At 35.0% G+C, this 16,932-nt stretch overlaps 1 protein-coding gene across 3 annotated transcripts in view; it reads right to left on the bottom strand.

Moving 5' to 3' along the window:
- Positions 1–3,317: 3,317 nt before the first annotated feature.
- LOC149557575 (uncharacterized) overlaps positions 3,318–16,932 on the bottom strand; it is a 98,180-nt gene continuing 84,565 nt past the window's right edge. For 2 of the 3 annotated variants that reach the window (XM_089832211.1, XM_089832212.1), the window contains one exon: positions 3,318–3,999. In XM_089832211.1, the coding sequence (XP_089688337.1) occupies positions 3,672–3,999 (328 nt within the window). In that variant the 3' untranslated portion in view covers positions 3,318–3,671. The remainder of the gene's footprint in view (positions 4,000–16,932) is intronic. The other variant, XR_016364897.1, reaches the window with a different exon arrangement.

Here is a 16,932-nt window from a genome sequence, read left to right as displayed (position 1 = left end):
ATAGGAAGGAGGGCAAGAAGGGCAGAGGGGACTCCGAAGGGTCAGGAGAGGACTATATGCCTTTTGATACTTAGGACAACCATGAAATGCACTTGAACTCGGAGGAGGAAGATTCCCCATAGCACATTTCTAGTAAAAGAATCATAAAAACGGAGAGGAAGGAGAAAAATATACTTATCGAACCTAAACAGGGTTTTGACATATCTTCGGATAGGAACTATAATGAAAGGGCGAAAGGCATGGACACAAAGGGCGGGAGTGTTGAAGGTGAGGAGGAGACCTATCTCAGAGAAGGGGAGGGCATGGAGAGGAAGCGAGGTAAGAGAAACATTACCATCAAAATGTCAGCCAACAATGAGGAGGATGTCATGACCTTCAAGGGCCGAAAAAGAGGGAAAGTCACTGATTCCAAGGAGGACAAATAGGGAGTGGGGAAGGAAAGGGCAAAGGGGGACATTAATCAGAGTGAAGGGGATGAGCAAGAGCAAGGCTATGAGGAATTTGGAACTAGCCAATACAAATGCATGGCTACGGGCAAGGATAGGAATCTGGTGTGGAGGAATTTCAACACAATTTCTGCTAGAATGGGGATTAATAGAGAACTGATCAGAACTTTGGTCAAGGAGAATAAAGAGGGCAAAATACAAATGGAAGAGTTGATTGACCCAGCCCTTGTGATTTTTAGTGACACCACTAAGGAAAATCCTCAAATCGATGTCCTCAACAATGCTAACAACAGCGCGGTCGACAACTTTCGCACCACCAAATGGATTTCCCATGAAATCGAAGAGTTCAAATATAGAGTGAGCAGCTTGGAGAGGGAGAACAACAGCTTGAAGAACAGGAAAATAGAGGAAGAAAAGAACATGGATAACAGAGTGGAGGAAGTGAAGAGCAAGGTCCAAACTATGGAGAGCTCAATGCATAATATTGTTAAACAAAGCTATAACATTCTCAAAGAGGCTAATGAGAACATAAAGGTGCTCATTAACAAAGTGGAAGAAGGCAGGGCTAGCAAGGAGGAGGATCTTTCTCCCAATAGTGCCAAGGACAGGTCTCCTGAGGATAGTTCAAGGAAGAGAACCAAATCCAATACGAAGAAGAAGGATATCCAAGAACTTGACAAAGATCTGTTTGACATGAAGGAGGCGGCTAGAAGAATGTCAAAACTAGAAATTCGTGCAATGGAAATACTCAAAGAAATCACCTAAACTGCCTTCCTGGCTTTTTTGTCGCTCCTAGTTTTTTGTCCTGCTCCCGTAGTTTTTTTGGGTTTCTTTATTTTATTTGTGGGGGATTGTTCCAGTTGGTTGCTTTTAGTTAAACTATTACTTTAAGCGTTATTTTTTATGTCTAACTTTTGTTGTGTAAGAGTTTCAAGGCCCCATTGAAACCTATTTTCCTTAATCAAAAACATATTATGATAGACATGGATATATGAAAGAGAAAATATAGATATACAAATATAGAGATGTAGATTGATATACACATACAACTAAGAGAAGGGTGTCTATATGTGCAAATAAGAAAGATTAAATAATATAATGTAATAAAAATGTGTAATAATTAATATTTTGTAGAGGGAAACATTTAACAATCTCTATAATGTTGTCTTTGTTTTGAATTTTAAATTGGTAGAAAAATAAAACAAGGATACGGAGATCTACTAATATTTTGTAAATTCTAATTCTAAATTGCAAAATTATGACGTGTGTGTGTGTGTGTGTGCGTGTGCGTGTGTATGTGTGTTTTTAAGAAATAAAGCTAATCATAAAATATTTATTTAAATTTAAACATACTCATTTTTTTAATAAACGGTAAATTTGTAGGAATTCATTATTTTGTATAACATGAATGTATTTTATAACTAAAAAATACTTTAAATTAATTTATAGTTTGCATTACCAAATTTTGAAAGTGTTTTTATTTTGAAATATTTATTTTTCTATAATTAACTCAAATGTAATATATTCATTAATTTATATTTTGCATTACCAACCCTAGCTCGAAAGAGATAGATTCATAAATATACTAGAAAATGATAATTTGATATATATATTACTATCGACTTAACCCTTGCCCCCCTTAAAGGTGCAAGGGCTTTTTTTTTTTTTTTTTTTTAATTGTATTATATTTTTGTTTAAACAATCACAATTAAAGCTTGGTAAAAGTTGCAATTAACACAAGATTCTCTAGGAGAAGATTGTATTTACTATATTATTTTTTAAAATTTGTATTATATTATTGTTTAGTGCTGTATATATCAAACCAGCAACCATATCTATATCATTCTTCATAACATTTATATTTTCACGTGTAGTTTGAAAGAATATAATACCTTATAAAAATATTTTATTTTTTATTTTAAACAAATGCACGAACAACTGCTTTGCATTCCAAAAAAGATTAGGTTTCCATCTTTTTTAAGAACCTTTTTACATATTCTATATCATTTAATATTTTTTCATATTTTCCTTTCATCCAAAATATATTTTACCTTTTTTTTTCATATTTATTTATTGAAATTGATTGTGTTGCATATTTACTCGTTTAAAAAGGGGTCATAATTAATTTGTTCTGTATACATGGATTAACAATCGTTTAGAAAAACAAAAACAAAAATATCTAAGATATCCATGAAGATATAAATATCAGTTAATTAGAAATAATAAAAATGGCATCAATGCTTTGTAATTCAAGATTTGCAGCTACAAATTTTATCATCTGGTCCAGTCATAGGCTCATTTCAAGTATATTCCCAATTAAAAATTTTCATTAGAAAAGGTTGCACCTCTAAGTCCCGGACAATTGTGCAGTGCAAATATTGGGAGGGAAGTCTTGCCTTGAAGTATGGTGCATCAATGGAACACCCTAATCAGTCCCATATCAGGAATTTATAGGAATTGGGTAAGAGGAACCAAATGAGCTATATCCAAAGATAACCTTTGACATGATTCTGGGAAGGAAAGGATTATCTCCTGATGCTTGAATAAGAAAACAAAACTGTCAATGATTATCTCCTATGCTTGAATAAGAGAATATAGCTGTCAGTGATCTCCCATGACCTTAAACATGAGAACAAAAAGCAGATACTGTGGTGTATTTCCCCATGTTATCCTCGGTTTCCACAACTAAGGACAGGTTTCCAGGACAGATTATTTTTCCCCGGAGCAGGGGATGGCAGCGGAGATGACTACATTAAAAATTAAGAAAGTTTAGAGGATGTCCCCATTTCCGGGATGGGTCAAATTATACTGGACAAGAAAGTCAAACAGAAATTCCACATTTACCATGGCAAAACAAACTTATACGTGCAGTTTTAAAAGCATCCCACCATTTCGATATACATATCCACCTCAAGTATATAACTATATATATACAAATTAGGTACCTTGCATTCCTTGAAGTTGAGGAGACTTATTTGACACTGCAGCATTGCTGCTACAGGAATGAATGAAGACAAAGTATTGTACATGATCTGATGCCGGATTAAAAAGACCTCAAAAAGTTTAAATACAAAATTTTATCTGGGAAACTATAGAATTCCCAAAACTTTACAAAACTTATTACAAGGTTGTAAGATATGGTTGGCTTTTATTGTATGTGTTTTGATAAATGTCGTGAGGAAACACAAACATCTTCAAAACAGTCTTTGAAAGCAATCAATTTCTCTAAGGGACTATATCTGCTCGCATAAATTCTGGCAGCATAGACTGCTGTTCTGCATTCAAATTACAGTACCATTTCTTTAGAATCTTTAAGTGAGATGAATGAATTGATTCCCTGCCAACAATACTTTGAGCAGTTTCTATTGGATTTGCTCTAGGCATTTTCATGTTTCCCAAAAGCTCAAATAGAGATTGGGCTGCCACTAGCTGACATGAGAATGAAAATGAATGTGTGCCCTCTGTCCTACAATGCAGATCAAGCAATGTCGACAGATTCTGTCTTAGCTCTTCAACACCATGTAGTTCAAACCCATCATAATCAATACCAAACCTGCAAACATCATTCCAAGAAAACACAATCAAGGTTGAGTTGTTAATTATAAGAATAAATAAAATTTAATCATGGTGGTAGTGGCAACATTAGACTGCACTGGATACAAGCAATCCCACTCATTGATTTTAAAACATCTCAGTAAAGAACAATAAGATAGGACTTTGTCAAAGCAAGTTTTGTACCATTTTATAAATTTATGCTTTCCCTTTTGTCATTATGGTTCCATTAACCTAAGCACTACCTTAAATTATATGCATTATTGATTACCAAAAGATCCAAATAGACATCAGTGAGTTTGGAAACCACCAAGAATAGCTGTAATAAAAGAAATTAAAAAATAAATAACACATCAAAAAAAGGTCATCCTGGGAAAATAATAGCTACAGATTCATTCACAGTATCAGCACTGTCAAGCAATTATTGATTGATGATCCTCATGGGGAAATAATAGCTAGAGAAAGCATTCTTCAAACTAGAAACTAGTATATGGAAAAAAATTCCCTGACCTAACCACTTCTCATGGGCCCTAAGTCTGTGTCCATGAGAACACAGTTTCAATCGGATTGGAGTTACTTCAGCAAGAGGGCGATAGTTTACATTTCCTCTTTTCGCCCTTCCCATGAGAGGCTTGTTCACACTCTTATGTAAATTTCATTGACAAACTCAATAGACCAAATAGAAGTAATAGTAACTCAGTATCTCAAGGATTCCTGTAACAACCAACTTGAACATAATGTATTTTGCCTTAAGGTCCCACTACAATTAATCATATAAATATGATACTTTGTTGTCAGCACCCAGATCATAAGCTCCATTATTCCCTTTGCTTATAAAAATATCCACTCTGACACTTCCTGTATGAGGTGCTCAGTCTCTCATGAGACTGAGAATGCCTGGACTATGGTTCCTGTTTTGATGAGAGCCCGATTAAAAACACTCTGACTTGTTGAGAAAAAAAAACTCTAGGAACTTCACACCAACTTCTCCAAGTATAATAATACTAAGAATGCTTAGTATATGTTTTCCTTGTAAGGGTAATTTAGCACCCTTCAAAAGGATCATATTAGAGCAATTCAACCTCTATTGTGTATATGAATAAAGCATAGTTCCAAGAATCACGGCGATTCATGCGATTCACGCGATTCAGCGATTCGATTCAAGCCAAACGATTTTTTGTGAATCGGTGAATCAAATCAGCGATAAAGGGTTTATGAAATAAGTTACTCACTAAATTTCAAGGGTTTTTTAAATTTTCCGATTCATGGCCGATTCGATTCCGATTCATGGCCGATTCACGATTTGATTCGGCCTTGCCGATTCCGATCCGATTCCGATTCTTGTTACTTTGGAATAAAGCATCCAAGACATTTAAGGAGGTCCCAAGTATTGGGCTGGTTAAAAATTTCATGACCCGGTGACCAACAGCAGCCAACAGTGTGCTGATCCCTGCCTCACTGCAGTGACAACTAAGGTCTATTTGACCCTCCAACCCTAAAAGTGACCACTAAAAAGACCACAAGTGTTCTTTCATATGCCATTTGTGCATTTGTGAATGAAAAGAAAAACTTCTTTGCCTCCATTTCTGTATGAATTTATTTGCTGCTGCACATATATATATATATATATATATATATATATATATATATATATATATATATGGATGAACCCACAACTAATATGAACCCAACCCAATCACTTCATCATTATGCAATCACTTTCCATGATGTGTAATGTGCCTATGATTGGATAGAAACACTACCATTTGGATAGAAAGATTTGTATATAACAATTTTCTTCACAAACGAATAATAATTTGAATTTTCCTAGTGCATAGGCTTGAAACTAAGCATCTCTTACTTACACCTAACCAGGAGTTGGATTAGAATTAGAATTAAAACTAATCAAGTTTCTGTGCAGGCATTTCTGTAATGATGTGTGAGATCACATGCTAAGAAACAGGAAATTTCATCATTGCTGCTTTAACTTTTGGACTCGAACAATTAAAGTTATAAATTTCAGAAAAAAAGAAACAAAAGAAGAAAAAAGTAAAACTGTGTTACACTTGGATACCTATCTAAAATGTGTCTTGAAATCTCAAATCACTAATTAAAACTGAGATCAGTACAGGTCATCGCAACTTAGCATGCTCGAGCAATGAACTTACCTTATGCAGAGAGTCATCAAGAGACATGAAGCTGAGAGGGTTAGGCCATTGCCACATAAGAAGTGGAGCTGCAAACAAAAGCGTCTGGAGCAAGGCCCCACTTTCAATACAGCTTCTAACAAATTTCCTTTCTCAGGGAGACAATTCATCATCATTTCATGATCATGAACACAACAATCTCAGAAGTATGCAATTGCGCTTCCATGACCACTGTGTTCCAAGTTTAAATTTCCCAAGTATAAACTTGTACACAACAATTCTAGAAGAATGGAATTAAAACAATTGCTCTGCTTCCATGACTTCACTGTGGTGCATTAAAGGTTTCACATCCACTTATAGTAAGATACAGTGTTAAAAAGCTTAGATACCGGTGCGTTCAGGATTTCCTCGGATGCTGGTGCAGGTGCTTAAGGATGCGCGGATGCTTTTGGGTGCTGCACCGATGTGCACATCTTCCAGCACCTGTGGATGCTCACGGGATGCATCCGAGAGCACCCAGACAGCATCTGGGTGCATCTGTATAACAAAATCAATAATGTTTCTTTTGATTGATAGCAGATTATTCATAACAAAATAGCTATGTATAAGAATTCTGAAGCAACCTTTATCTATTTCATAGATGACTGCAATACTGATTCATAGAGCTAAACTCAGAGATAAATATGCAATTAATTGTCTGACCTTAGATAAGGTATTGTCGTCATCAAGCACACAGAATTGACAGTTTGCTGCTCGTTAAGGTCAGACAATTAATTGCAGATTTATATATCTGTTTAGCTCTGTTAATAAGTACTGCAGTCATCTATTAAATAGAAAAAGGTTGCTTCAGAATTTATTTATTTTTTAAAATATATTTATATTTGGACGCATCCAAAATCCCAAAACAAAAATAAAATCGTGCATCCACAGATTAGCATCCCGCACCCGCATCAGCATCGGTAACTTAGTTAAAAAGTAATTGCTATGTTCATATAAACAGGAAGATTATGTGTACCTTTGATACTCTCTGTAAAGCTTCAAAAAAGGTAATGAAGCAAGACTTTGGTTGTCTAAAGCCAATTTGAATAAAATGAACAAAAATATTATGTGGATGTTTGATTCCCTTAAAAAGTTTCAAGAATAGTGACAAAACAAGTAAAACAATTACATTGCTCTCAGTAAGTTCAGAGAGATAAAATGACTGTGCCAATCTCCCTTATGCAAAATGAAGCAAAATGTTTCATTAAAGGTTTTACGCACACTTTAGTAAGATATATTGTAAAAATAATTGCCATGCTTGAATGAACACAGACCTTTGATACCCTTAGTAGAGTATCAAGAATGGTATTGAAACAAGATTTTGTTTGTATAAAATACAAATGCAATTCATATAAACAGAAAGATTATGTGGAACTTTGATTCCCTCAATCAAGCTTCAAAAATTGTGATGAAACAATGCCCAAACTTCTTAGTTGAAATGTTCTTTCAAAACAATGCATGGGTGCCTTCTACTTTGCTACTTATGAACCAATCCATGCTCCAAACGCAATTATTTTTACTAGTTGATCCAAATAAGACTTGTACCGTAAAAAATCTTCATGTTTTATATCTGTATTCCAAAGATTCGGAAGTCTGTATGACCCTACAAGCATCATTCTTAATGAATTTTGACTTCTAGATTTTTAAGTATTAAAGAAGAAACTTAAGTCCAAAACTTGTGGAGGATTGAAAAAAATTAGGGAAAAGGTAAGGAGTCTAAAAAAGGCTTTTTGAAGGTTACATTTTGTAAAATACAAATTACAGGGACAAGGTAGTGCCAAACCAAATCCATCTTGAAGAGCACATGACCATTACCCATCCCAGAAACAGCCAGTCACAGATACAAAGAAGATCCTGATGGACCAGAGTCATCACCCATAGACTAAAAGTGGTTCTGTTCATTACCAAGACACTATTGAAGAAAACAAAACCTGAGGTTCTGAGAACAATCACTCATCCTTGGAGTCCTTGGAGGATAGACCAAGTGATTTTCTGTTACTGGGATGCTATGTCCTTCGGAAGTTTTTAAGTAAATCTCTCAAAATATTTTAGTTTAAGTCTTGGAGGGGAGCTACAGAATCACCTGAAGTTTCAGATCACAATGGCAGAGCATGGGAAGTCAGATAGTAGATAACAAAGATTGCAGATTGCAAAATAATGAATATACATTATCAATTGTATTTTGTAGATTTGCAAACCTCTTGCTAGTGTAGGAATTATTTTTTACCATTATATTCAGCCTTTCAGGTATATTTCCTTTTCCAATACATATATTTATAAATGTCATTTATGAGGGTAGATGGCATCAAATAAGAGTTGTGTACTACTCCCACTTATTGTTAGTAATTGGAGTAGGTTGTTCTCGTCGATTCATATGTCGCCTGTCTTAACCAGTTATTTATCTTTAAGAAAGTAAATGTTTGTTTGGCATCTTCCTCATAACTGTACCTCCTGCTTATTTTTGGTAGTTGGGAGTTACTACTATTGGGTGCATTCACCCCACTTCTATTTATATACTCAATCACTCATTTCTCATTATGAGAAGTAAGCTTCCTTTATGCTGTTTGTGCATCTCTTGTATTGCATGCAACTAGTTCTATTCTGCTATTTTGACTAAAGGATCAATCATATGTGATACTAAACTAGGCCTTGAATTGTTTGTCTTCTTTGCAAAATTTAACACCACCATTGCATTCATTGGTGGTGTGGATTGGAGAGACCACTTGCTAGGTTTTTCATAAGCTGGATTTTGTACGGTAAATCGTGTACATTCACTCTTAGGTGTGCTATATATGCTCATTTCCACATTTAGTTGTCATTTGAATGAATGAATGTACATAAGTAAAATCAATCATAGCCCATGTGAGATTGTGTTCAGTCTTAAGAGGTTACAAATGGTTGATGCTTGGTAGCTTCAGTCAGATAAACCTATGATATATATGTGTGTGTGTGTGTGTGTGTGTAATTTATCTAATAACGAATAGACATGTCTCTTCATGGACTATTTTCACTATAAATACAAGGGGTTTCTGCTTTTGGAAAACACATACCAAACAGGCAGTGCAAATATTGGGTGTATTCACCCCACTTCTATTTATATACTCAAACACTCATTTCTCATTATGAGAAGTAAGCTTCCTTTATGCTGTTTGTGCATCTCTTGAATTGCATGCAACTAGTTCTATTCTGCTATTTTGACTAAAGGATCAATCATATGTGATACTAAACTAGGCCTTGAATTGTTTGTCTTCTTTGCAAAATTTAACACCACCATTGCATTCATCGGTGGTGTGGATTGGAAAGACCACTTGCTAGGTTTTTCATAAGCTGGATTTTGTACGGTAAATCGTGTACATTCACTCTTAGGTGTGCTATATATGCTCATTTCCACATTTAGTTGTCATTTGAATGAATGAATGTACATAAGTAAATTCAATCATAGCCCATGTGAGATTGTGTTCAGTCTTATAGGTTACAAATGGTTGATGCTTGGTAGCTTCAGTCGGATAAACCTATGATATATGTGTGTGTGTGTGTGTGTAATTTATCTAATAACGAATAAACATGTCTCTTCATGGACTATTTTCACTATAAATACAAGGGGTTTCTGCTTTGGGAAAACACATACCAAACAGGCAGTATAGTTTCTAACATGGTATCAAAGCCAGGCTACAAATGTATCAAAGTGATAAGAATATAAAGAAGAATTATTTACTGATTGATAAGGTGGATATGATATTGCTGATCATAATAGAACACAGGGAAAGAAGAGTCAAATATATACAACAGTCTGAAATAACAATATAAGATCCAATTCATTTGTCTATATTTCAAACATCAAATACGGTCAACATTGAGAAAAAGATGACAACGCTACATAATCATACATATCTGCAAAGACAACGAGCAAGTCAAATTGATACAGCCATTCACGATAAGAAAAAGTCAACAAGCAATATAAATAAAATTACTAAACTATGTGACACACAAGAGGAATAGTATGGAAGTTATAGAAACCCCTTCATTGCCTTGATCGTAGAAGAAACATTACACACGGACCAGCTCATGCATAAGGGATTCTTAGTGGGACAAATTGGAAGACACGTAGGCATCACAGTGTAAGAAGAAATTAATTAAACTTGCATTAATCATCAACAATCTCCATGTTAATAAATATAGTTGTTTAGAAAGAGCCAAGGCTCTCCACGTGGAGTAAGGTAAAGGCCAAGTCTGCCAATCATGCGAAGAAAGAGGGTGTACCAAAGACAAGCCCCCGCACATATCTGGCCCCAATGATAATACATAATTAAATAAACATATCCATTATGGGAGATATCACTAAAGATTTCCTATATCATTCATTGACATCCATATATCTTCTAGTGATTGCCTCAGTATAAGAGACGACGGAAAAAGAGCGATATAATAGATGATTGTGCGGCTGACTTCTTCATTGTTGATGATTAGTGATTGTTACATCCCAAATTTTACCCTAATTTTTTTATCATAATTGTTGGTTTAATGAATTATTTATTTTCATGATCCTGTGAAATGAGTTAGTTATTTATATATGTTGTACTACCTGTTGATGATATGGTTGGTAACAAATTATTTCTTTTCATGATCATGTGAAATGAGTTAGTTATTTATATACGTTGTACTAATTGTTGATTAGCAGTTGTTTGATTTAAATTAACAATTAATATGTTTTATTTTGAATTGCTATGGAATTATTATTATGGAAAAAGTATTTTCATGAGTGATTGCAGGAGAAGATTGAAGAGAGGGGAAGCATTGCTAAACAGGATTATCAGAATGGGATGTTCGTTTGGTTCAACTATTAGGATCAGCAGGTATGACCTTAGACTTCCTTGGAAGGGATACAATGACTTGTCCACATGTTACATTATGGGACCCACATGAACTACTAAGAAAACAATATAGGAAAAACATAAAATAAACTATATTAAAATATAATACATACCTCAAGAGATTTGTTTAATAATTTTCATCATATCATTATAATAAATACTTACATACAAACGCATAAATATAAAAATGAAATGGCACCAATAAATTAAAGTAACATAACCTAATGATGTCACCTCATTGATATACTTATGTGAACGTATATAAGAATGTATTACAATAATAATAAAATGAAATTATAACTCTTCAACTCCTTTTTTTTAATTTCTTTTCCCTCTTCATTTTTTTCATTTTTCAAATCGAATTAATGTTTGGGAATTCAATTGAACTTCTTGAAAACCGACAAAAGCCGAGAAGCCATGGCTAGCTTTTAAAAGAAGCCGTGAACCAACCAATACGGCATCACTCTCTCCTTTGTTTGATACGTCTTCCTTGTCTGATACATCTTACTTTTATTGTGGCTAATCATTTCAAGCCTATGAGTATTCATTCCCAGCCGAGCCATTCATTCTGTCTGCTCAACCAGCAATATACCCTTCTTCCCTTAATTCGCCAATGTTGCAATCCACAAATCAAGTCTCAAAGCTAGCAAGCGAAACAAATAGCCAATAAGAGTTCCAGCCAAGGACGGGAGGAGCCACGTCTAGACCAACCTCAAGCACAACCCCAAGTCATGAATACATATGCATTCGTATTTCTTAATTCCTTCTTTTCTAAAGTATAAGTCCGGCTGCAGCCGGCCACACTTTGCTAGGACAAAGGTTAATACAATACATGCCTTTGTAATTCTCCCTTTTTTTATAAGAAGTCCGACTGCAGCTAGGACTGAGTTTAATATACAATACCTTGCTGTTAGTTCTTGCATTACTTAGAGTCCATTGAAGATCTTCATGGTAATATCTCTGAAAATAAACATCTTTTATGAAATCGAATGGTAGATGTAGAAACTTAAATGATTATATGAACCAACATCAATAACCATGATATCATAATTTCCGAAACAAAGATCAGAGTACTCTTAAATACTCTAACACCTAGGATTCACCAGCGATGAAGCCATTAAAATGGTGAAGAGGTGTAAATAAAACAGAATCATCATAATCTTTCAAGCACCAAGATTCACCGGCAAAGAAGCCATTGAAATGGTGAAGAGGTGGAGTTAACCTGCAAGAACCAAAAATGAAATTAGATATGAATAACTATGTAATGAAACACTTAATAGCTCATGCTGTCCTTGTAATGGAATCTGTTGTCAAGTCGGGTGGTGGTGATTGGGTCGTTGAACCCAAACGGAAATCCTTGGCCAAGGTAGTTTATAAGCATATGTGTCATTCTATGATCACTTGATGTCCATAGAGGTCAGTTATATAGGTATAATTGATTGGGCACTCGAAAACACCCAGTAACTCGAATTGTTGGACCGAAGAACATCCCAAGCCTGATCTCGAAGTAGGGAGAGTCATTCTAATATGTTAGGATGTGTAGGGATAAGTATGGTCCAAGGTTGGGAGGTTAAGCATATGTCAATGTTTCTCCTCTCACCAATGCCAAAGCTTGCATAACCAGATAAAGGATCCTCCGTTATTATTGTATGTTTTCCACTCTTTTACTTGTTAATCATTTAGCATGAATATTAGATAGTCTTTTTATTTCAATTAGGGTAGTTAACTGCCATCTAAAATTGAGTAAGAATATGTATACTTTCTATTAAGCATGATTTCAGTTAAGGAAGATAGTCGTTGCTTTATTTGTTTCAGTTGAATACGTTATCAATTAGGAATGGTTAAATTGTTTACAATAAATATGTTTCTCATTATATCAGCTGAACATAAAAATACAGTTGGATTAGTAATAGTCGTTTAATTGAATATTAATACAATTATTTCATGTTACTATTAAAAGAAGTCTTTGTCATGTGAAATGGAATCAATTACTTTGTAATAGTTAGAAGGTATAGATCTTAAGATATCTTTGAATTGGTTATGAAAATTCATTTGTTACATATGGTATCAGAGCCTAGTTCGACACTAAACCTAGGACACACTACCTTCTATGTAAACTTGAAAGTTCTAGACTGATTGCAAAGGATGCAAGTACATAAAACACCCCGCACGAAGGCTTGACATCCCATTTTTTCTTATTTAATTAAAAACATGCCGAAATACAACTACACCTGTTGCTCCATGCCCCAAGACAACAAAACTTTGAACCACGCATTACAACGGATGAAGAAAGAAAGAGTCAAACGGACTCCTACTAATAAAGCAGCATATAGGAACAAGTTGATTCAAAACTGGAACGCTCGAAAGAGCAACTCTCTTTTACAATTCCACAGATCCTGGATGGTGAGGGATATGTACCAATCTAAGCCAAAATTAAGTGTTGTAAAGCAAGATTAAATATTTTGATGTAAACATCCTTAATAGAGGAAATTTTTGTAAATAAGGTTGCTCTAAGTGTAGCAACAAAGTATTAAGTTAATTTAAAAATTTACTTCATGCGTTTCATGCAAGCTCTTTATTCTGTGAAAATTCCTAAACATGTATGAATTCAATAAGTTGCACAAATTTGTAAAATTAACAAGTGAAACCAATAAACAAATAAAATGAACAGCAACAAGGATGTTGCAAATCAACGCATAATTCGTGAAAACGCTCAATCTTCTAATGACTTGTTACTTCAGATCTTGCAAGAAACGCAACTGAAGTTGGAAAACATGGAAAGAAGAATGAATGAAATAGCAACCCAAATGGGGTAGAATCGCAAGGAAACTCAATCATCACCTCCTCCTAGAGCAGAGACAGAAGTCTTTGGGCATAACAAGAAAACCTCCTCACCCAAACAATCAAAAAAATAAAAGAAACAAAAAATAGTGGCTGATCTATCAGCGAATATGAAGAAAATCAAACCACCCAAGTTTTCCAATTCGGAGTCTGGGGAGGAAGCAGAAGCTTGGTTAACTGAAATGAAACAATATTTTGAAATTAGAAACTTCTCTGAAACCTCAAAAGCGGTTTGAGGAATATATCATTTTACCGAAGAAGCTGCAACCTGGTGGGGAAACGCCAAAGTTGAGCAGAACATTAAAACCACTGATATCACTTGGGAAAAGTTTGTGACCATTTTTAGGAACTGTTGGCTGCCCCAAACCTTTTATGATCAGAAACTTTTAGACTTCCAAAACTTGAAGCAAGGAGATATGTTAGTAAATAAGTACTTAGAGAAATTCACCCAACTGTTAAAGTGTGTACCAGCGTATCAATAGGATACCAATCTAAAAGTGAGGAATTTCATTATGGGTTTGAACAACAGAATTGGTGGAGCAGTTGATGTTCTCACTCCTCGAACCATGGAGGAAGCTCTAGAGAAGGTTGTTCGGCAAGAGCACAAAATCAAGAAGGATGATTCCATCCGAGACAATAAACGGAAAACAACCTAGAATTTAGAGGGTACTGATTTTGAACCTCAGAAAAGACAATTTAAGAACTTCAAGTACAGCAAACCAGAGTCAAAGGGAAATGGGGTTAAGGATGTTAAAAGTAATTTCAATGTAAATAAGAATAATAAGAATAATGAGAGGAAGGGACCACTTCATGGATGCTTCACTTGTGGAGGAGATCATTACGTTATTAAATGCCGCAACAAACCTAACATCAATCAGCCACAACGACCACCTCTTCTACAACAACAGCAAGTTTTTCAGCAGAGGATTCATGCAGCAGAACAACAGATAGGCCCTATTGAAACTCTGGGTAAGATCTATAGAAACCCTATCTCCATTTTAATTGATACTAGAGCTTTTGAATGTTTTATATCACCTAGACTGTTAAGTAGGTTTCCAAAAAGCTCTAGCTTTATGGCCAAACCAAGGACAATCGATTATGCAAACCAGTCAAGGGTTAAGGTAGAGCAATGCATGTTTGAAGCTCAGGTTGACTTTCCAAATTTTTCAACAAAATTGAACTTATATGTAGCACCTCTTGAGTCTTACGACATTATCATTGGCATCAGTTGGCTCAGTGAGCATAAGGCCAAGGTGGATTCTCTTGCCAAAACCGTAAATTGTTTGGATGATCGAGGTAGGCCAACAAGCATCATAGGGATTAAACATGAAATTAAAGCGAAATAGATATCTACCATGCAACTTAAGAAATATGGAAGGAAGGGCTATGAGATCTTTGCAGTTAGGGTTGAGGACATGAGAGAATCTAAAAACACCACCTATGGAGATGACTATATCTATGAGGATGGGGAAATCAAAGAGAAGTTAAAGGAATCTTTCGAGCAAAAATACCCCTATCTAAAGAATTATCAAGATGTGTTACCTGAAGAACTCCCTGGGTTACCCCCTTCCTAAGCCTTTGATTTCACCATAGATTTGATACCGAGAGCAGAACCCATATCTCGAGCACCATATAGTATACTACCACAGAATTAATGGAGCTACAAATCCAACTGCAGGACATGTTAGATAAGAAACTGATCTGACCTAGTGTCTCACCATAGGGAGCCCCAGTTTTGTTTGTTAGGAAGAAGGATGAAACCATGAGATTATGCATAGATTACAGAATGCTCAATAAAGTTACCATCAAAAACCAGTACCCACTTTCTAGAATAGATGATCTCTTTGAAGTTTGATCAAATGAAGGGCACGACAGTATTTTCGAAAATTGATTTGAGGTCAAGTTACCACCAGCTTTGTATAAAAGACGAAGATATACACAAAATTGCATTCAAAACTAGGTATGGACATTACGAATTTACAATACTGTCATTCGGATTAACCAATGCCCCAGTAGCTTTTATGAACTTAATGAACAGCATATTTCAAGACTGTCTGGATAAGTTTGTGTTGGTCTTTATAGATGATATTCTAATCTATTCTAAGATCGAGGAAGAACATCAAAAGCATTTAGAAATAGTTTTGCAAAGATTAAGAGAACATAAACTGTATGGAAAATTATTCAATATTTAGGGCACATTATATCAACTCAGGGCATAGCCGTAGATCCATCAAAAATAAAAGCAATTAAGGAATGGCCTATACCTAGAAACGTGTAAAAAGTTAGAAGCTTTATGGGATTAGTAGGATTTTATAGAAAATTTGTCAAAAATTTCTCAAGGATAGCTTATCCGATCACATCGCTTCAAAGGAAAAAAATTCATCTGAACAGAGAAATGTCAATCAGCCATTGAGTATTTGAAAGGAAAACTAACTATAGCACCCATATTAAAGGTACTTGATCCACAAAAGCAGTTCGTAGTTATACCAGATGCATCCGAAGAAGGATTAGGAAGTGTGTTAATGCAGGATGAACAAGTTATTGCTTAAGAATCTAGGAAACTGCAAAACTATGAACAGAATTACGTACCCCGTGATCTTGAATTAGCAGCTATTGTGTATGCCTTGCAAATGTGGCGACATTACTTAATCGGAAAACCTTTTGAACTTAGATCCGATCATCACGGTTTGAAATATATCTTCACCCAACCAAATCCAAATGCTAGACAAAGAAGGTGTCTGAAATTTTTAGCAAACTACAAGTTTGACATAAGTTATATTAAAGGCAAGGAAAACTAAGTGGCAGATGCTCTAAGCAGGAGAAAGCATATCTCTGCAATGGTTACTATAAACTTCAGATTAAAAGACCAAATTTTACAATACTTGGAACATGATGAGTTTTATACAGAAATCAGCCTAGCTCTTATCACAGACCCCCAGGATTCTAAGTATTCAGAGTTTAGTTTAGATGAGGGTGGAGTATTAAGATATCACGGCAGGATCTATGCACCTAACAACCCTGAACTCCAAAGACTAA

Source organism: Cupressus sempervirens, chromosome 5 (genome assembly GCF_028749045.1).
Source record: "Cupressus sempervirens isolate cs-2001-9-10 chromosome 5, ASM2874904v1, whole genome shotgun sequence".
NCBI lineage: Eukaryota > Viridiplantae > Streptophyta > Pinopsida > Cupressales > Cupressaceae > Cupressus > Cupressus sempervirens.
Note: the sequence above shows the minus strand (reverse complement) of the source record. Positions and strands in the feature narration are given on the sequence as shown.